This window comes from Amblyomma mixtum, chromosome 3 (genome assembly GCF_055824585.1).
Source record: "Amblyomma mixtum isolate Tamu chromosome 3, ASM5582458v1, whole genome shotgun sequence".
NCBI classification, from domain to species: domain Eukaryota; kingdom Metazoa; phylum Arthropoda; class Arachnida; order Ixodida; family Ixodidae; genus Amblyomma; species Amblyomma mixtum.
In genome coordinates this window covers 97,591,359-97,612,974 of record NC_143014.1, presented here as the reverse complement: position 1 = coordinate 97,612,974, position 21,616 = coordinate 97,591,359, and the positions used below count along the sequence as shown (strand labels likewise).

The 21,616-nt window shown below is 46.5% G+C and overlaps 2 protein-coding genes across 7 annotated transcripts in view; one reads left to right on the top strand and one right to left on the bottom strand.

The window, feature by feature from the left end:
• LOC149351084 (uncharacterized) overlaps positions 1 to 9,235 on the top strand; it is a 39,930-nt gene extending 30,695 nt beyond the window's left edge. For all 6 annotated transcript variants that reach the window (XR_016290515.1, XM_089580308.1, XM_089580309.1 and 3 more), the window contains one exon: positions 8,789 to 9,235. Coding sequence is in view for 5 of the 6 variants with exons in the window: in XM_089580311.1 (XP_089436437.1) it covers positions 8,789 to 8,803 (15 nt within the window). In the remaining variant the exon portion in view is untranslated. The remainder of the gene's footprint in view (positions 1 to 8,788) is intronic.
• A 4,294-nt stretch (positions 9,236 to 13,529) lies between these two features.
• Positions 13,530 to 17,589, bottom strand: SWIP (strumpellin and WASH-interacting protein). The gene has a single exon (XM_089580306.1). It carries the CDS (start codon positions 17,224 to 17,226, stop codon positions 13,783 to 13,785), a length of 3,444 nt encoding a protein of 1,147 aa, XP_089436432.1. The 5' UTR covers positions 17,227 to 17,589; the 3' UTR covers positions 13,530 to 13,782.
• Between the last annotated feature and the right edge of the window lie 4,027 nt (positions 17,590 to 21,616).

Genomic DNA, 21,616 nt, shown 5'->3' with positions numbered 1-21,616 from the left:
CGACGGCTGTCAAATCTACTGCTTTCGGGGGTATTTATGTTTACAAGTAACCTAACTTTGAGAGTGTTCATCAGCGCCACCCACGTTCCTAAGCGGCGGACGTAGAACGTCCTGAGTTACCGCAGGTGTGACGTAGAACGTCATCGAACGGAGAGGGTGGAAGCTGCGTGAGAACCCTCTTATGCTTCCTATGGCGTCAAGGCTGCCAGAACCGAGGCCCTCGCTAAGCAATTAAGCAAACAAGGGAAGGGGAATGAGGGGCTCGTTATAAATATGAAAGAAGCCAACAGCCACAGAAACCAAGGGGCACAGGGGATTTTTTTTTAATTTATTTATTTTGTGGTGTTGATCAATTTAGAATATTACTTCATATGTTATTGCTTAAAGCGAATTGATTAGAAAAGCAGAAGAAAAAACAACCACTGCCGCCGGTGGGATCCGAACCCACGACCTCCGAATTACGCGTCCGGTGCTCTACCTCTGAGCTACGGCGACGGCTGTCAAATCTACTGCTTTCGGGGGTATTTATGTTTACAAGTAACCTAACTTTGAGAGTGTTCATCAGCGCCACCCACGTTCCTAAGCGGCGGACGTAGAACGTCCTGAGTTACCGCAGGTGTGACGTAGAACGTCATCGAACGGAGAGGGTGGAAGCTGCGTGAGAACCCTCTTATGCTTCCTATGGCGTCAAGGCTGCCAGAACCGAGGCCCTCGCTAAGCAATTAAGCAAACAAGGGAAGGGGAATGAGGGGCTCGTTATAAATATGAAAGAAGCCAACAGCCACAGAAACCAAGGGGCACAGGGGATTTTTTTTTTAATTTATTTATTTTGTGGTGTTGATCAATTTAGAATATTACTTCATATGTTATTGCTTAAAGCGAATTGATTAGAAAAGCAGAAGAAAAAACAACCACTGCCGCCGGTGGGATCCGAACCCACGACCTCCGAATTACGCGTCCGGTGCTCTACCTCTGAGCTACGGCGACGGCTGTCAAATCTACTGCTTTCGGGGGTATTTATGTTTACAAGTAACCTAACTTTGAGAGTGTTCATCAGCGCCACCCACGTTCCTAAGCGGCAGACGTAGAACGTCATCGAACGGAGAGGGTGGAAGCTGCGTGAGAACCCTCTTATGCTTCCTATGGCGTCAAGGCTGCCAGAACCGTAATTCGGAGTGTGTGTGTGTGTGTGCTGGACTCTCTAGGGTCCGCGAAAATGACCAAAAAATCGGGCTGTCCGGAAAATCAAATTTCACCGAAAAAATATGCCGTAGGAAGCGGCCAGTTGTATTGCACACATTCTGAAGCTCCTCATGACTATATTTCGCTGCATGACATACCGTATAAACGTGTATAAGGACCACACTTTGTTTTTCCAGATTCGAGGGCCAATTTTCGGGGTGAAAAACACACCAACCAGGGAATGAGCACATTTATTCTAAGTTCAATCGTCACTCGCGGAGTATTTCGACTCTTGGCTGGTGCTGTGCTCTGGTGCACGCTCATCCCCAAAAAAAAACGCGTAGCCGTTGTTCCGCACTTCGATCACATAGAGGAGTAGCTCTTCTTCCAGTTCGGGAAACTCGCACGGCTTGCCTCGAAAAGCGCGCTTTTCGCAGCTTGTGTTTCTCTTTTGGTTGCAGCATCATCGGACGCACTTCTCGGCCACGTCGAATTTCCTGCCCACCGCATGCTTACCGTGTTCGAGAGCTAACTCCCAGCCGTGTAGCTGTTAAGGTGCTTGCCCATCGTGCTAAAACTGCAACGCTCGGCACCACAACTATTACGACGAACGCGCTAACAGGGTTGCCAGGTCCAAAAAAAGAAAAGTAGCCACAGAAACGGGGAAAGTAGCCAAAAAGGAGCCATGTGGCACTTAAATAGAACGCGCACTACAAAAACAAAAGCGAAAACGTTATTCATTTAGTACTCGTTTTTATTCCAACGTTCGGGAAGAAACAAGTGCCAGATGCATCTTATAACAACTGAACCATGTGGGTAAGCTTCCCAAAAAAATTGGCTATTTAGCACTGCAATAAATAGGTAATTAGATATATAACTAAATTAACTCGCACATCTTATCTCAGTGTGCAATGACTAGGAAAAGTATAAATTGTAAACTGGAGCTTAACGTCCCTAACAATGACTAGAAAAGGGAACAAGACGAACAGCAACCACTCAGGTGCGATGTTCAGGCCTTCCGTAGATAGTTGAGTTGACCTTCTCAATCATTTCTTGCGGAATAGTGAACCCTGAACTTGTGACATTCCTCAGCTGTAGACCAAACTTTTATCCTGAAAATCGATACAAGGAGGTCATCGGACATCCTGTTTCTCAGCTCAGTCTTAGTCAATGCGACGGTTGAGAATACTCACTCCGTGTTGGCGTTTGATATAGGCAAAACAAGCACCTTCATGGCTCCATCTGCAAGATGCTCCATGGGATTGGCACTAGATGGATCTTTGTGCTTGTAAGCTTTGGTCTAGAAATCAAGGGTGGTAGCTTCAGCTGAGGGGGTCAACATTTTGTCCTTGAAAAAGTTTGTTCACTCGTCGAATGTCGGAGAGAATTAGATGCAGGAACACTAGATACGCGCGGTTCTTTACATCCTGGTACATCTCCTTCAGGGGCCGTACATTGTAGCCTCTGTCCACAACAGTGGTGAATTGGTTCTTTAGCGTGTCGAACTGAGAAAGGATACGCTCGATGCAGTCAGCAATGGCAAGCCAGCGTGTCCCTGACAGAGAAAGAATCTTCAAGGGCTCTTCATCGCTGGTCGCTGTAGCATCGTGGTAGATATTTCTGTAGGCTGCCTGCCGCGTGCTACTATGTGCAAAATAATTGTGGGTCCCTATGACCATAAAGATCACATTAGAAGGCATTGCTTCTACAGCTTTGGCGGCTACAAGGTCGAGGGAGTGGCAAACGCACTTGACAAGTGTCAGCGATGGATTGTCACTCTCCATTTTTTTCCATGGTGAATTATGTCGATCGCGCATGGCACTAGCGTCATCGGTCACCAACCCAACACAATCACTTATGTGCAAGGAATGGACATCAAGAATGTTTTTTACTGCTTCGTTGAGCGACTCGCCCGTCCGTCCTCTGTTTCCTTCAGGTCAAGAAATGTAGTCGTCACTGCATTGGCTATTTCGCTGTAATAGCGACCTGACACGCACACGAGCTTTTTACTGCCACGTCAGTTGTCTCATCAACCAGAATTGAAAATGGCTTATTGGCCAGGTCACGATCTAAGGTCTCTTCAAAATGCGGTCCGATAACTTTCGTAATCAGTGCTGTACACTTTGTCCTGTGAAGCTGAACGTTGTGTCGCAGCTCGCCTTGTTGAATATCAGAGAGTTCATCGACGCAGTTTATAGGCATGTGACAAGCCGTGAACAAAGCTAACTTAAGCGTGCATCGCTTCTGCTCCTCATCAACTATTATAGGCGGCGCCAGGACGTCGCGTAGACGCTGTTGGTTCGGCGGAGCAACGAAACTCCAATGCTTCTTTGTTTCGGAGTGCTTGACGAGGTCTCTGTAGTGTGCTCGTACTTCACAGCAGCAGTATTTGCATCTGACCATGCACTGATTGCGCTCAGCCGGAGCGATCCAGTCTGAAAGAACACATTTAAAACGTAAGCTTTCTTTTCATACAAATGAGTCATCCCCCTAAAGTACAATAGTTTTCTCTCGACCTTAAAATGAACTAAAAATGTATAAATTCTTTACTGGCGGGGGTTTCATGGTGGCTGTAAAGGAGAGTTTTTAAGCATGAAATGCTTTTAGCTCCCGTTGTCGGCAGTGTGGTGGCATCACGCCGAGACCGAGAGCCACTCATCCGGGCACTGAAACGAGAACATCCAGGCACCGCACAAGATTTAACGAGACTCATACGTGATCTGTTAGGGGCTTTGAGAGGGCCGCTTAGAGCAAGAGGGGAGCTCCACGGCGAGAAAGGCTTTGGGCAGAAAAGCTGCTTCCGCGCCGTCCCCAAGGATGGCGCTGCGGTCCCACACTCACGCATGTAAAAGACCGGCCGCTGGGCCTTCAGCTCATGACGTTTCCCCCTTTGGCAGGCAGATGTATACACGCTCGCGGAACATTCGAATGCGCTGCATATACATTCTTGTCAGGCCTGCGTCTCATCGTGTCCGCATACGCTTCTGCATCGTCCTGCATTTCAATGCCGCCATCGTCACAGCTGCTTAAGCCGAGCAATGGAGCCTGATGAAAGGAGAGGTGGGAAGCGTCTTGCGGAAAGTGATCGCTCTGCGAGTGATACGCCACAGCAGACGTTTTTATAAACGTTTCGTTTTGAAATTATGAAATAAAATCACAGATCTTAAACCATTTAAAGTGCTTTGAAATTCGAGAGCGTAAACGAAAATGCACGACTTTCTTTGTTGCTGAAGTACCGTTCTTACCCTTCAGCTTCGAGTCATCCATCCATTGCTTGCGGAATATCCGCTTTGAGCAAGCGTCCTTCCCCATTGTGCTGGTCGTGGTATTGCTGCTGCCTGTCAGTAGCAGCAGGTAGCAGCATTGGCTTGGCCGTATTACAGCAACCGCAGTCGTGCTGTCTTGTCTGCGTCTTACTGAAATGACACTTACGCGACGACAGCGGCATGCTCCTTGCCTGGCACAACGCCGCCACTGTTTGGTTTTGGTTTTGAGAAACCGTGGCTTGAGTGAACGAAATCAGCTGCTGGCAAGGCTCGACGACCTCATTGCTCCGGCAGGCTGATATGTCGACGGTGGTTGCGGTGCAACTTGCACTGTCACGCTTGCAGACTGGCTCGCTCGGCCGTTGCAATCACCGTCGACATATTGGCCTGCCGGAACAATGGGGTCGTCATGCCATACCAGCAGCTGATTTCGTTCACTCAAGCCAAGATTGAGAGCAGCACAATCGTGGTGCGCGAATGCGCTAGTCACGCGATTTTTTTTGTATTTGGCGGGCTTTTTTTGGAGCTTGGAAAAAAGGTACACGTGAGGCTTTCTTTATTGTAAATAAATAGAATGGGGGTTTCTGAAGGTGCTCTCCAACTAGGCTATTCAAATTTTCTGTCTATAGTCAATATTTACGCATTTAGAAAAATTATCTTAATTGTTAATTAATTGTAAAACAAAAAATTGCCTATGATGCACAAGCCGGTTGGTAGGTGTATGTAAGTGGTTTCCCTGGCCTGCCTCAAATATCTTATTTTTTAACCCTTGGTTAAAGTTAGCCTGGACACCCTGTATATAATAGGTTGCGAGAGCATGATGTACTTGACTGCTTAAAGGAGTATAAGCAAAGTATACGCTTCGTTAAAGGAAACATATTTATTTGACTCGACGTTTCGATCAGAAGAGCGATCTTTTTCGCGCGCGCACTGCGTCTAGTTTTCACATTTTGTAACATTTGGTTCTTTGGCCTTTGTGACTGCATTGATGCTCATTCAGCATCAAAGCACGTGTTTATTGCTATGAAATTTTGAGCTTAAAAACAGTTGTTTTTTTTTTTTTTTTAGCCACCGCGGTGGCTCGGTGGTTATGGTGCTCGGCTGCTGACCCGAAAGATGCGGTTTCGATCCCGGCCACAGCGGTTGAATTTCTATGGAAGGGAAATTCTAGAGGCCCGTGTACTGTGCGATGTCAGTGCACGTTAAAGAACCCCAGGTGGTCAAAATTTCCAGAGCCTTTCACTACGGCGTCTCTCATTGCCTGAGTTGCTTTGGGACGTTAAACCCCATAAACTAAACCAACCAAACCAGTTTTTTTTTTTTTTTTCTGGCTCTCTGTTCACATCAAGGGAATTATGATCTCTGTGATCACTGGCAGAAAGTGGAGTCACAGATATCCGGATTCAAAAGTATTGATGCCACTGCATTTTACTTGGGAAAACGGCTGATGTCTGCCATCTGTATTTCATTTTTGGCCTTTTCTACGTAGAAAAGCTCAGTTTTCAGTGGAAGTAGCCACTTTGTCACTAGAATGTAATTATGAGTCAGGAAAGGTCAATGTCGATTTGTCCTGAATGTCCTTTTAACGTAATAATCAAAAATTAATTTATAGTGTTGCTAACTATTGTTGAATACAACTCAAGAATGAAGCAGCAGATGTCCCTCAAAGGAAGCCCTCCAGCCAATGGCATTGACAGATTTTCACGGCGCCGCGGTTAATCCAATGCAAGTTTTTAATTGACAGTTTTTTAATGTGAATTCAGTGAGTCGGGGCTCGACTTTCTTGCTCATCATGTCACCCGTTCGGGTATCCGGCCTCTTCCATCTGAAGTCAAAGCCATTCATGAATTTCTGCAGCCTTGTTCAGTCCGAAAACTCCGCGAATTTCTTGGCCTTATCAGTTGGCCTTATCAGTTTCTTGGCCTTAGCAGCATCGGTTGCACACTGCACACACCAGCCACCACTAACGATGACAGACAGGACATACCAGCTCTCTTGATTCACCTGGGAGACTCCCGATTTCTATATCTTCCGAAAAGTTGTCTCTGCCTGCGCAAGAATGGTTCTTGCGAAACTGGCACTGCGTAATCGGCAGCCACATCGTAATCACCATCAACGGCCGCACGAGTTCACTAGCACCATCGGCTAAGCAGTGCCAAATCAAGCCAAGCCAAAGTAGGTGTAGCTGGTCGCATTTCATGCTTGCTGCTTAGGGTTAGCTAGGTCGTTGGTGTGCGGTGCAGTGTAAAGTTATAATTCTCGTGTGCTTAGTGTCATGGTGTATCAAAGCTCGGAAGAAAGATATTTGCAGACGTCTTTGCAATCGTGCTTTGGACATCAAGAAAAGGTGAACATCCCCCCGTTGGCGTGAATCAAAAAACTCGCGATTTTTATCTCGCCAGGTTGGCAGGTATGTGAGAAGCATCTGAGTTGGGCTCCTGCCTTGTGAGGCAGCCTCGCACTAGTCTGTTCTGGCTGGCACCCATGCCAGTGGCGCCCTTCTTGTAACAGTGTGCCACCCACCTCGTGATGGTGGATTGTTGTGCCCAACTTGCTTGGTGTCACTAGGCCTAACGTGCTCCCCATGGAAGCTGCAGCAAGCATAAGTGCTTTTGGAACTAGCCACCGCTTATCATAAAATGCCTGAAGCTGTTACCTGTGAACTTCACATTTAAATGAATGCACAACTGATTGCTTTTACACATTCGTCAGCGAAGAGAGTGGAAAAGCCGCAAGCCACCTCGCAGCAATGCCCGTGGTTAGCAAGCGCAGACTGAGCCCACGAGCAGTCGGTAAAATTGCCTTGGGCACCGGACCAAATTTTGATCCCCTTCAGGTGCCAATTAAATCTCCTGAGAGGAAAAATCTTTTTTGCTTAAATCATAATGAGTTGGTCAAGCAGAAGTGAAGTGTAAAAAACAAAAAGCAGGCACTTTGATGTTTTCACCATTAAGGCGCCATGTCCACATTTGTGGACGCACAACTCTGAACGTCCACCGCAGCACTTTTTCTTCGTCTATGTGAATGAAAATTTGGTGTGCCGTATTTACATTAACCCACTGACACATTTCGAACAGTAAATTGCATTATTCAGAACCCTTTGAAAAGAGCATGCAAAAATAAAAGCTACTTATTCATCCCATCATAAAACGTCATGACGTTCACCTTTACTTGTTATTTACAGACACATTTCACTGTAGCTGGAAGAGGAGAAACTTGACGGAGGATCAAAATATTGAGGGCGCAGTATTCAGTTACAATATTTTTAACAGCACAAAAAAGGGCACAACACAGGAAAAGACAAAGAAATGGACAGTAAGAGCGCCGTTTCTTTGTCTTTTCCTGTGTTGTGCCCTTTTTTGCGCTAAAAATATTGTAACATGAACCAACAAGCCCTGCATCAAGTACTTTTGCAGTATTCAGGGGTGGAAATTCTCCCTGTATACAAAAACATGAGCAGCACCTGAAGGGGTTATGCGCATGTCTACTCATTAAATCCATTTCCGCAGGGAGTGTCATTAGCGCTTATGAAAATGCAGCTGAAACTGATTTTAGCTGCAGTTTGGTAAGCTGATTTCATCAGCAGTTTTTGGTGAAACCAGACGAGATAGGTAAGCATATTTAGATGCACAAAAAAAATGAAAATGGCTGCCTACTTGCAAAAAAAAAACATTTCGTTGAAGCGAATCCTAACTGAAAGTTGTTTGTTATGGGAGGCAATAATTGCATTGCCTGGTATGGCTTGCTGCAGGGGAATTGGAAATCGTTTGTTGTGGCGAAAATTTAGTGGTAGCGAGGTTTGTCTGTATAGCATGTCATTTTTACTGTTCATGCATGTGGCTGTGCATATACCGCCACTCTTGTGAAACTTGAAGCAACACGAAAATTTGTATGCTGAATTTTAAATGCCAAGAGGATTAGGACCACTCGTGCATTGTTGATTAGATGAGGGGAAAAAATTGCCTGCAGAGATAAGTGGCAAGCGACCTACGTCTAGTCAAAAGCACCGCATTTAGGGGAGCACCTCTGTTCGCCGCTTGCTACCGTGCATTGCAAGGGAGAGAAACGGATGGTCCCGCTTGTGTTGTAGTCCAAGCTGCTGCTCTTCGTCTGTTTGGCAAGCCATCTTGATTCGATAACAACCTCGAACGTCATTCCGACATTTACACTGCTCTGTCACATTATGCAAGCTAGATATGTTGAAAAAAAAAAAGTCAAAACATCAGCCGGCTTCTGTTTCAAGAATGTAGCAATTGTTACATTTTATGTAGTTTATAAGTGTTGCTAGATTCCCTGCCTTTCACAAAAACTTAAGCTGCTCTTGCTTCTTTTTTTGACAGAATGCTTCCAACTGAGAAGAATGAGACAGAACAAATTGTTACCCTTGAGACATGTGGAAGAACTAAGAAACCTAAAAGAGTAATTTTTAGGTACCTCAAAAAGCTGAAGAAGTCGCCATCTGGAACTTCATGGAAATTTACCGCTGGGTTCACTGGCTCTCACTTTAATTACATTCGTGCAGTTTCAAGGAGGTTGGGGTTGAAGTTTAAACACATTCCGGATGAAGGTGTTAAAGTCTATGTTGGTTGAAAAGCTTAAAGTTCATCTGCTGGCTTCAACCTCTACGTTACAGTCGTCAGCATGAACCGTTCTTTTTTTTTTTTTACTTTTTTTGTCTTGTGCAGGTGACTTCATCTACTTGCATTTTTGTACAGAATGTGTTGTCATGTTTGTCTTTGTGTGTAAGTTCTAGGATGGGAGAAATAAAATCTTTTTTTTTATCAGTGTTTCAGAAGCTCTTTGGTAATCTTGAAGCTGTGGGTGTTACCATTCAGACATTACCATCTATGAAAAGAGCTTCACTTGCCACGTAGCACTTAACAGATACGGACACAGGGAGACAAACAGGACGGGCGCTATAGCACCCGTCCTGTTTGTCTTGATGGTTCACTTGCCACATAGTGCTAAACAGACACGGACACAGAGAGACAAACAGGACGGGCGCTATAGCACCCGTCCTGTTTGTCTCTCTGTGTCCGTGTCTGTTTAGCACTATGTGGCAAGTGAACCATCACCAACTCACCCTGGCTTCCATTCTGGCATATGAAATGAGGTTTTACGTTAAAAGACCAATAATAACAGGTCTGTGGTATGCCATGTAGGTATTTCATACAGCTTGAGCCTGTGCATGCAGCTTGTATTGTTTCCATTTAATATGACCTTTGCGTCAAACATCTTTGTTATAAGAATGCCTTAAAGGGGCTCTGAAACACCTTTCAAGGAGAGCATATCAACTTGCTCAATCACTGCATTGTATTGTCAAGAACATGTGAGCCAATTAATACACTTCTACACGCAGCAGAGAATCCACAATCACGCAAAAGTTGGCGAGCCCTTTCTGGCGATTGCTTCTGCGTATACCGGTTCAGAGATGGCTTTTGGTTAATTCTTTCAGATGTCGAGCAGCTACCATAGCCGCGGCCAATAAGCAGCGTAGCTGTGGCGGTTCAGGACGCTCCACCGCCGGCTGTGGGGCCCGCAGAAGAGCGCTGCCCTTTCAGCGTGCAAAAAGTGGCGAGAGGAGAGGGAAAGGCACGAAGACGCTGAAATTCAAATTTTGACTATAGATAACTCTGCTTCTACAAAGCGCACAAAAAAATTCTTGCTGGGAGACACTCCATACCGCAACTTCATTAGAGCCCCTTTGAGGCAGCTTGTATAAAGAAACTTGATGCTAGTGTATTTATTCTTATGGTATGCTATGTGTTGCCCAGTTTACTTAAAAGGGGTACTGAAAAAAAAAAAGTACAAAGTCTTGTATAACGTTGGCATCTCGGCCAACATCCTTGAGATCAGAAAAGCTCCAGCATGTGGACTTGCATATTGCAAAACCCCACGAGCGCACCCTGTATGAAGTGTGGGGCACAGATCTGCTTAAGCACCTTGGATTTAGTTTGGTCAATCCCATGCTGTTGCCGCTACTGTGATTTTTGGCACATGTCACTAGCCAAGTGCCGCTACAATGATTGCCATTAAGCACTAAAATGGTTGAATGAGTGGTGAATAAGGCTAAAGTGTAAATTTTTTTATCATATTCTTCCACTGGAAATTGCACACCATGCCTTCGACATAGATACTTTCACTAATATTTCTATGTAGTGCTTCACGCAAGATAAGTTACTTAGGTCTGGAATTCGCCTGTTGTGCAGTCATCATCTTCCGTGCCATGTTCTTTCTTATTGATACCCTTTTCCTTTTACATTTAGTTCTTTGTTTATATCTGGAAATTCACCACATGTTGTGGTTCACTTGTGATTAGCTCTGATCTTTTTTATATTCATGCACATTGTCTTATTTTGCATGTCGAACCTGGCATCCACATGCCGATTTTGTTGATTTTGCAGTTTTAGAGGGACATGTTGCCGTGTATAAATTCAACGTATCGACAGCCATGCATTAAAGTTCAAAATTGGCGCTTGCGTGTGTGTTTTCTTTCCTTCGTCCATGTCTTTCCCTGCCATGCCGTTCCTTCCAGACCATGTCGCACCAACTTGCCCAAACCTTATGCTGCTTAAGTTACTTAAACTGTGAAAGGTTTGTGTTGCTGCTTGGGAAATCAAACTAGTTTTATACCGCCGCGGTGGCTCAGTGGTTACGGCGCTCGGCTGCTAGCTCGAAAGACGCAGGTTCGATCCCGGCCGCGGCGGTCGAGTTTCGATGGAGGCGAAATTCTAGAGGCCCAAAACGTTCAGTTGGGCGAGTTGGTAGATATTCATGATGTAAACAGCGCGAACTACAAGGGACAAGAAAAGAAGGGACACAGGACAGCGCTCGTCCTGTGTCCCTTCTTTTCTTGTCCCTTGTAGTTCGCGCTGTTTACATCTAGAGGCCCATGTACTGTGCAATGTCAGTGCACGTTGAAGAACCCCAGGTGGTCGAAATTTCCGGAGTCCTTCACTACGGCTTCCCTCATAGCCTGAGTCGCTTTGGGACGTTAAACCCCAATAAACCAATCCTATGAATTATTTCCTTTTGTGTGTGTGCGTGTGAGTGTAAAAATTTATCGCATGCTGCAGCTGCTTGGGATTTAACTGCACATTGTGTACTGCCAAGTTTTTAAAAAAGAAGCTTAACCTGTGTTAAAAAGTGCACTTGCACCATACAAGTTAGGTGTTAATTAAATGTCAAATTCATGACTCAGATTTGTGTTTTCAGCACTGCAGCTATCAACCCTTTAACTACCAAATTATGGAATAAGAAAAAATTGCTACATTATGCAAGCCTATGTTCCCATAAAGGGAAACAGAGTTCAGCAATTTGTTGCCTGTGCTAGAATTCGAAAATCATGTATGCTGCGAATTCGCAACAATGGGCATTTGGTCCATTTCGCATGAGCAGTCTGAATAGTGTCCAAGACCGACTCAAAGGCTCATGCTTGTAATGAATGTTGTACGAACGAATGTTCTTCCTTAGACAGAGGGACCAAGTGCATTTTTAGCGGTGGAAAGCTATTTGACCATGGTAGTACAGACTCTTTCCTCCTGTCCTGCAGCATTATATTTTCAGGACTGCCCATTTCGCGTTCTTTTCCACCGTTACGAAGAACAAGCTTAGTGTGTGACCTTCCTGTTATCATTGCTGTTGCCCACATGTAGCAAGGTGTGTATGCTGTCTGGGTCATCATTGTCGACATCTGTGATACAGCAATGCTGGGTAGAAGAGAGCGATGAAGGTGCTCCTTGAAGCACAAACCTAAACAAAGGGATGCAGGTTGTGACAAAGGGACTTGTTTTTGTCTGAGCAATTGCGGTCGTCTTTGAGGATTATATAGGCCCCTTCGTGCTAGGAGAAATGGCCAGAGTAACGTGGGGAAGTTCTTGCTCCAGGCAGCAGTTATTTTTGCTAAAACATGCATTCTTTAGCCTACCGAAGTGATAGTACAACTGCACGGTGTTGCAAATATACGAAAAACCAGATGCAGTCGATCCCGGATATATACCCTTGAAACATCAAAAAAAAAAATGTAGTACTAATGCAATTTGTTTTATGGGAGTTCAACGTCCCAAACCAACTCAGGCTACGAGGGACGCCATTGTGAAGGGCTCTGGAAATTTCGACCACCTGGTGTTGTTCTCTGTGCTTCCATCAAAATTCGACCGCCACGGCCGGGATCGAACCCACATCTTTTGGGTCAGCAGCCGAGTACCATAACCACTGAGCCACCGCTGCGGCTAGTACTACTGTTTGCATTTGTCGAACTCTCGTTAAGGAAGCATTCAGCGCCCTAGAGCGGAGGTTCTCCGAACGTCGCTCCGGCGATCCCCACGCGTGGAGATTTGTAGTTGTGCAGCCTTGGACACCTGCTGGGAGCGTCAGAGGTGTAAAACTGTGCAATGAGGTGAACAAATGTGAGGAGTGTCTGAGGGTAGCTTTCAGCCTCTCGCACTTATTTTCCACACTACACCGCTGTCATGGGACAAAAAAATTACGAGTAACTTTAGCGGCTAAAGTGGTGAAAGGCGAAAGCCTGAGTGCCGCATTCTGCTACAGGATTGTTCACTTCACATTCTGTTGGTGCATTAACTGCCAATTAATGACGCTTAATCTTTGCCTTTAGGAGTGGAACGCGACAGCGTGTTGTAGTGCTGCCAGGGAGTACTGGTAGCTGGATTAGGCCTCTTACAATAAACACCATTCCCAAGCACCATCTGCTGCGTCTTCTCTGCGAAGCAAGCCATGGCCAACCAGTACGCCGGCGGGTGGCAAGTCTCTGCAAGTGCGTCGTTAGCGTGTGCGCAGTATACTTACTTGTAGGTAACCTAAGTGTACAGCCACGAACTGAAGGGTGCACTTTGTAGTTCCCTGCTCGGCCTGCACAATACGCAATTTCCGTGTTCCGAAAACTTTCATGGACACCTGTACACGGCGTACAGGCAATATGTCGCGAATTTGCGACTCCTAGTGTTCACGGAGTTAAACCGTACGAATACCCATCCATAAGCTTTGGCAGCCACCTAGACATTTCGTTGCAGTCCAAGACCTAGCTTGGCCTCTAAAATGCAACAGGCACAGGCAAGGGACTAACAGTATCGAAAATTCACCTTTTAATTTCCCACAGCTGTATAACACTGCATTTTGTAAGCATGCAATCAGAACATTTTGACAGGCTCTTGCAGTGCTTGCAGTGCAGTGCACAGTATTACTGTGCTTCCAAAAAAAAAAAAGGATCCAAGACTAGATTACTAAATTGATTAAGGGAAACCAGTTCACTTCAGTTAATCAAGAAGTAGGTATTCTCAAGCAACAGTCAAGGCATTGTCTTTCCTAGGCTTGGCTAATGGGGAGTCACTGTGCTGTCATCGGCCTTTTCTTGTTTCTCCTCTTCGGCGGTCAGGTCTGCACGAAAGAAAATGCGTGCACTGCTTAGGGAGTAGTTGAGGAGGTCAAATTCGTGCCGGTAAGTGTCCAGGCGTTTTCCTGTCAGTGACATTGCTTGCTGCAGCTTTTCATCCTCTCTGCCAGCGGCCTCTTTTTTCTGCTCCCTGACCTGAGCAGTGTCTTTCTGGAACTTTTCGGACACTGACTGAAACCAGTGGAGTGAGTCAAAGTCCTGGTATTGGTCCAAGAGCTTGAGTATGTACGCCACACCCATGGCAAAGCCATCATCCGTGAATGCAGCACCAACCTTGTTCTTGCGGCTCATTCGCTCCTTGCAGGACACTGCATGTTCAACATAGTTGAGGGTCAATGGCGGGAGGATTACAAAGAAGTTCCTCAGATGCATGTTGCTGGGATCCCGGAATGTGGGTGAGAAGACATCAACCAGCAGGCGGAAGTACTCGCTGCCCTCCGAGAAATTCTTGGCCAGACTTGTGACTACAGCATCTAGCCTATGTGCTGCTTCAGTGCAAGCATCCCCCAGAAGCGCTTCCTGAGACAGCCCTTCAAAATTGGCCACATACTCCAAGTCGGGCACGAACTGAATGGCGTTACTGCAGCAGTGCAGCCCGCCTGAGCGAATCATGCGCACATATCCCATTGCATTGCCCACTTGACTCACCAGAGTACGAAACTGGTCCAGGAAGCTTTCACCATCAGGTGTCAGACCCAGTTTTCGGATGCCACGATTGAACTTTTCTGCCCTTTCAAATGGATACTTAGGGTCACTTTGGCTTCGGAGCTCACGGAAGTGCCTGAGATCCTTGATGAGTCGAGACTTGATGTGCTCATCGTATAAAAACTGAGAAAAGATGTAGAATTTCTTCCGCAGAAACTGGTAAGTAAAGTTGACAGTTGTGTTCATGATGCCAATGCCGTGTGTACGAATGGAATTGGCAATGTGCCGTATGTTGATTGTGTTCAGATGTTTGTTGTTGCTGGTGCGTTCAACGAAGATCTGGTTGTTGAGGTTGTAGTAGTAGCGAGATACAAAAATGTGAATGTTACGCATGATCTCAAGGACATCCAGACCTTGCTCTAAAGTTTGACTGGGAAGGTGGTCTTCAACTGTAGACAATCCATATTTTTGCCTCGCCATGCTGCGCATTTCACCATAAGTCTTCCAGTCATGCAGTGCCACTGTTGTAAGGTTATAAAAGGTTTTGTCAAGGTAGTGCTCCACATATGCCCTGACATTGATGACCTGGCCAAGGAGCCTTATAGGTCTAATGTGCAGGATCTGAGCATAGTCCTTCAGGCCCACACGGAATGGGTTTCGATCATCAAGTTGAAGATGGCAGTGGGTCTGAAGGCGCAAGTCTGTCTCTACATCCTTGCAGAGTTTGTCCAGGATGTGTTCTTTGAATTGCCCATATATTTCTTCCCTGAAAATGTCAAGGATAGCCTGGGGGTCAGAGTCGTGCTTAGTTGTCTTGATTGGTCTAGCACTATCCTTAAGTGCAGCAACAAGGTAGTGAATCCGATGGCCATCCACAGCACTCTCATATACATCATCCAAGAAAATTGGAAACACTACCCTATGCCAATACAAGAAGCTTCCATCAGACCCTTCTTGTAGTTTCTCATGTAATTCGCCAATCATGTCGAGCTTTCGCATCACAGAATAAAAGGAAGCAATTTCTTCATCCTTGAAACACTTCATCTGCACCCCAACAGCTATGGCCAAGTGAATGATCAAGCGCCTCTCTTTTGTAGCAGGGCCACTCAAACACTTTTCCACCAGCACAAGTGCTGACAAAACATCCAGCCGGCGTTCACTGTACTTTTTGTCAGAGATGAGCCTCTTTTTGGCATTGCTAACAGCAAAGAGTGCCACATAAGACAAATGCTGCACTATGTGGGTAACAGAGTCGCAAATCTTCAATGTTTGCTGATGGAACATGCCTTCTATAGCCTTCATCATCTCAATCATCTTGCAAAGTTGCAAAACAGATGACTTTGTCATTGGCTTATTCAATGCCACATGCAAATTCATTAGGGTTTTTACCTGATGAGAGATGTACCAAGTCAGATAAATACCCTGAAGAAGGAGAGAACTACGGCGATTCAAGTCTTCTAGTAGCTTGTCTGTGTCCTTCTGGAAAACAGACTCCATACGCACAAGCCAAGAAGACACCTGAACATGAAGTGCCTGCACATCCCTTGATAGTACTGCAGACTTCTGCTGAAGATAGCCGAGCCGTTGAGCTTTTACGGCATCTTGTGCTTTTTTGTCCAAAGAGCGCATTACCTGAGGCATCTGAAGCAGCAAGAACTGGTCTGGAAACCAAAGAATATTGCCTAAAATATGCACTGCTGGTACCTTCTTGTATACATCCCACAGAGTCTTAAAAAATTTCTTGTCAACATTTCTGTAGATGTAGTAGTAGAGCACATAAAGTGCATAGATTCCAATAAGCTGCTTGCGCTTATCCAACTCGTTAGTCTCACCAAGTTTGGCATCGACTTGCGCAAACCAGCTGCGTATGTTGTGAGCAAACTCCTCAGCAAAGGCAGCATTTTTAGCCACGAAAAGTGTGTTGTCGTCAAAGCCTTGTTCTACACAACCCATGAAGATGCGACCTTGCAACAGCTTGTACTCCAATTCGCCCATCAATTTGTCCAGTGCTTTCATGTCTTCTGGGACAACGTTGAATTTGGCACAGTTGTTGTGGACAGACTTGAGCATCCTTCTGTAAAGCGTCCAGTGCTCACGTAGGCCCCCTTGAGCCTGCACAATTTCGTCCAGGGTGACAAGTGAGGCCAGCATTTCGCCCAAGTGTTCAAAGACTGTTTGGAAGTGTACATCCGTCACGTCGATAACGCAGGCTGCCTTGCTCCTGTCATACAGTGCGGACATTTGTTGAATAACATTTTTTGCAACGAGGTAGCACCGGCTCACGTGACAGGACAGGTCTTGCATGAGGCCGATCATCCTGCCAACAGCGACCTGCGACTCGCCGTCAGGTACAGTGTTACTGGACAGGCTACCTTCTCCATAAAAAAGGATTGCCTCGTGAAACTTCGACTTCGCTTCGTGACAAAGCTGCTTCATCTCGGCACACAATGCCGCCAGGACAGTCATTACTTTGTTGAGTACCTTGTTGTCGGTAGAAATAAGCTCGAGGAGGGTAGTGTTCTCGTACGGAATCCAGTGGAGTGCAATCAAGTCGGAGTCCACATCCCATGCTTCTGTGATGCCATCGTCCAACGACTGTTCGATGTTCTTAAATTCGGTAGTCAAGTCTTCCATAAACTTCCCGTACTTGCGAAGTTGAAGCTGCCCGACAATTCGAACAACTCCCTCGTCGATATCCTTGTCCCACCGCTCCGAAGCCATGCTGTAGTGTGTCTGACGTGACGTGACACTAAGTGTGCCACGAAAGGTGCTCCACCACAGCCGAAAGTATCAAACGTTCTTGCAGTTCACGCCACAGTACGCCAACTTTGCTTGGCATCGCAAACGGCGTGCAGTCGGACCCATCGGTGACGCCTCCCAGGTTTGTCACACGAGCATCGTTCCAGTACACATGAAGCAAACACTAATGACCTGAGCGGGGGTATATAGTAAAACGAGGCAAAGATATGAGCCCAAACAAGTCAGACCCGAGCTCGAATCTCAGAATTAATCGAAACCACTGGACCACTGCTCCAAGCTCCACCTCAGCCGCCCACTGCCAGGGTTGCCAGATCCTAAACTAAAAAAAGAGCCACAAAAATCACAAAAGTAGCCAAAAAGTAGCCAACGTGCCGCCGAAGTACAGCCGAAGTATAGCCGAAGTATAGTGAACTAGAATACTTTAGCCGAAGTGTCAAAAGTGGTCAAAAATAGCGCAAAGGCTGCAGAAAAGCGTCACCAGAAGCATAAAAGTAGGAAGAAATTTATAATTCTTGTAGGACGCATCGTAACAGTAGATCCGAATAACTTTGAAGTATAAAAGCATCGCTAATAAAATGAATGGAATCACGTGAATGACATTGGAGAGAAGCACGGAAACCAAGGTCAATTTACCTTGCGGAAACGGGCAAGGAATTTCTGAAGCGATAGAAAGTGTGGGAAGCGTAACCCTCCAGAGGAGAAATAATTTGTGTTCCTAACCTAAAACCGTACCTAAAACCATCTAGCTTTCTAGTGCAAAAGACAGACTGATCGCCACGTGCAGTTCATATGTAGTGAAGGCATAGAAAGTACAGCCTTGTTCATGGGCGTCCGGAGGGGGGGGCAAGGGGGGGCGGCTGCACCCCCCTGGAAAATCACTCACTCGAACCGTGAGTGATGGCCGCACGCCAGGGGCGGTGGTGCGCTCAGCCAAAAGGGTAAAAGCAGCCCCGCTTCGACGCTTGGTCACATCTGCGAAATGCCGCGTCCGGGCGCGCGTCGTTCCGCCGTTTTCAAACCACGCCACCGCCAGCTCTGCTGAAGGACGACCTGTTGCAGACATGCAGCGGCACCGGCGAGCATGTGTTTCGAGCCGTCTTGAGATGGGTGTCTGTTTCTTTGATCTCTAGAGAGATAGCGACACGGAGGCAGACAGTGCACAGGGCACAGGTCGCTCGCTATAATCATGATACGTTCGTACGCCGGCCACCGATCAATTCTTGAGGGGGGAAGGACAAATCAGCCGTGTCCACCCCCGCTTTGTCGGGCTGCTCAGGGGCAAGCGGGCGACGAGTTGGCGCCGCCGCCGCTCGCTGTCTCCTCCGATCCACGGGAGAGCTCGGTGCGGTAGAAGCGCCGCTTTCAGAACCTTCGGCAAAGGGGATTAGCTGCTTTTGTTCACGGCGACGCAGTCTCCAGAGGCGCCCCCACACCAGCGTTCCTTGCGTCTTCTCCGAAAACCAGCGCCTTTGGTCAACGCAGCCCGATGGCGCCTGCCTGGCTCGCCTGTCACCTCTGGCTGGGCCTCAAATCACAACAGCGCCCATGTACTGTGCGTGTCAGTGCATGGTAAAGAGACCCAGGTGGTCGACATTATCCGAAACTCTGTACTACTCCGTCCCTCATAGCCTGAGTCGTTTTGGGGCTCTGAACCCCATAAAAGCACAAAAACAAATTTTCCGGCCGAATTAGTTGCGGGTGTCCCTTCCCCTCGGAAGTCGCGCGGCGTTCCTTACACCCCAAAAGTGCGCATTCGTGGATATTGTGGCAAGTAAGCCCTTGCACGTGTGCGCGCCTCTGTGTTGTGCTTCGGTGTTTTTAGTGGCGGGTTGTCAACGAAGGTGAGAACAACCAAGACAGCGGACGAGAAAACGACGAGCGGCGAGCAGTGTGTGTGCGGTTGCTCGACTGTGCGGATGCGCGAGCAAGATGGAGCGAGGTGTATGAAGCTGCGAGCGTGCATTTATCTTGTAAATAAGTTTTCGTTGTATATATAGTCATCTTTTGTTTTCAACGTACTCGTTCAACCATTTTTCCAATCAATATATATGATGACTGTGCACTGAGAGCGTGTAATGAAGCACAGAAATGAATTTATCACCCGTGTAACTACGCAATTCGCCCAGAAAAATCCGAGGCGCCTACAGTTGCTGTTCAAGGAAGACTGACTGAGTGACTGTAGTTGCGTGTTTGTGAACATATTGCGCTGTGTGCTGGTCATCAATTCGGGTGAGTCGAGAACCCGTATGCAGTAAGACTGAGCACTTCGAGTATTGATAGTATCTTTTTGCATTTTTATTAATTTTAATTGTTTCTTTGTTGATAAACTCCAATGTATCTCTACAATCCGCGCTTTAATTTGCTGCTTGTAATTTTCTTTCATGTGTGTATTTTACTTATTTTTTATTTATATATAAATAAATAAATTTACTCCGCAAATAGTGCCTTTTCGCTACGAATATACCCCCCCCCCCCTCCGGCGCCAACAACCAATGGGCCCCCCCCCTGCAAAAAATTCTGCGGACGCCCTTGGCCTTGTTCAAATTTTTTCAGGTCCCATGGGTTGATTTTCGGCCGTATACTGGGGCACTTATGGCTCCCCTGTACGGTACGAAGAGTTTTCGCCATCACGTTTCAAAACTTTTTGGTCTTCCCCGTTCGGCTAAAAAGAAACCATGTGCCCTAAAAAATTTTAACCACGGCTGTATATATATATATATATATATATATATATATATATATATATATATATATATATATATATATATATATATATATATATATATATATATATATATATATATATATACAGGGAAGTGACTATAGACCTTTGCAGTAAGGGCTCCCTGGGCGCTGCCATATTGTTCACTGGACTGTCGTGAGCACCCCTCGCTAGCACGGTGGAAGCGGCGGAGGAACCGGTTTCCGACAGTCCAGAGAGGAGGCTTTTCGACAACTCCCTCGCCCGGTGCAAAGGTCTATAGTCGCTTCCCTGTTCAGCTGACGCTATGAATGGAGATTGGATGGATTGAAACCACATTTATTCCACATTACAATGCGCCGAAGGCGCTACGGTGGAAAGGGAGCTGGAGGTATTGGACATTTCTTATTGCTGGTTTTAAGGAGCTTTGCTTAGCGGAGTTGAGGTTTCCGACTGTCCTGAGAAAACAAGTCCGACGAAGAACACAGGAGCGAAAAGTATTTTAAGTCTACATGATTACAGGTAAATTGTCAACAAAGGGCCAGGCACCACGTGCGGCATTCTGGCGCAAGCAAAGAAGCACGCACCATTGGCGAAAAAAAGAGGTCCATTATTAAGTCCTGGGGCCGGATTCTCGATATTCGCCAATCCGCCCAGAGCGGGGCGTACCCATGAGGTGTGAATCGGGGTGGTGCGAAAGTGCGTAAACGCTGGATAGAATGACGAAATCGGGAATTAGTCAAATTGACTATGAAGCTTTTTTTTTTCGAGTACGCATAAATTTGGCAAGTCACGCCAGCACACCGTACGATGAATCTAGTAACATATATGCGAGTTTCTATCCATTTTCTGAGTAAATACTTCAGCTAGCTACCCGTTAATAACTGCGGAGCAGTCATTATCAATTGGTTAGTAACTGTTACTAATCTTCCCGCTAGTAACAATTAAATGTGACAACCAGTTACTACACCCACTACTACCTTTTTTCTAAGAGTGTGTACCGAAGTTGTAAAATATGCTGATTTGCAAGAACGATGTAACCTTGGCGGTGATCTATACCTTGACGTTTGCCTGCTAAACGACTCTTCTTGGTTGGAGGGACGTCCCCTTTTATCTCTGCCCATATATTATAGGCTATTGTGCTACTCGAGGCCGCATGAGCAATCGCTTAACTGAAACTGCCAGCAGCCGCCGTCTCGGCGCATATTTGCATTGTAACTGCAACTTGGAAGTTTAGGAGGAACACAGTTAATATATTATGGCATTCATTAAATGCACTGAAGTTACCATAGAGGGACATGCATTCAGAGGTGTGTGAGTGCACCTGATCTTGCTCCAGCTGTCGTGTCTCGTGTTTGTACGTACGGCATATAAGCCAAAGTACATGTACAGGGTCGTCCACTCTAAGTACGAACACGGCGCAGCGTGGCCGCGCTCCGCGGGGCGCGAGCGCATCCGGCGCGGTCGCGCATCGAAGCTCTGCGGCGCAGGCGCACAGGGCCCTGGAGGCGGTGCTACAGTGGGGGTGCCCACAGTGCTTCCTCTGCGGTGAAGCGCACCTAACTTTCTGCATGATTACAGCGCTCGTGTGCACCGAGACAGCACTGCGGGAAAGCGCACTAACTACAGCGCGTTGTCGCTGGTTGCGCG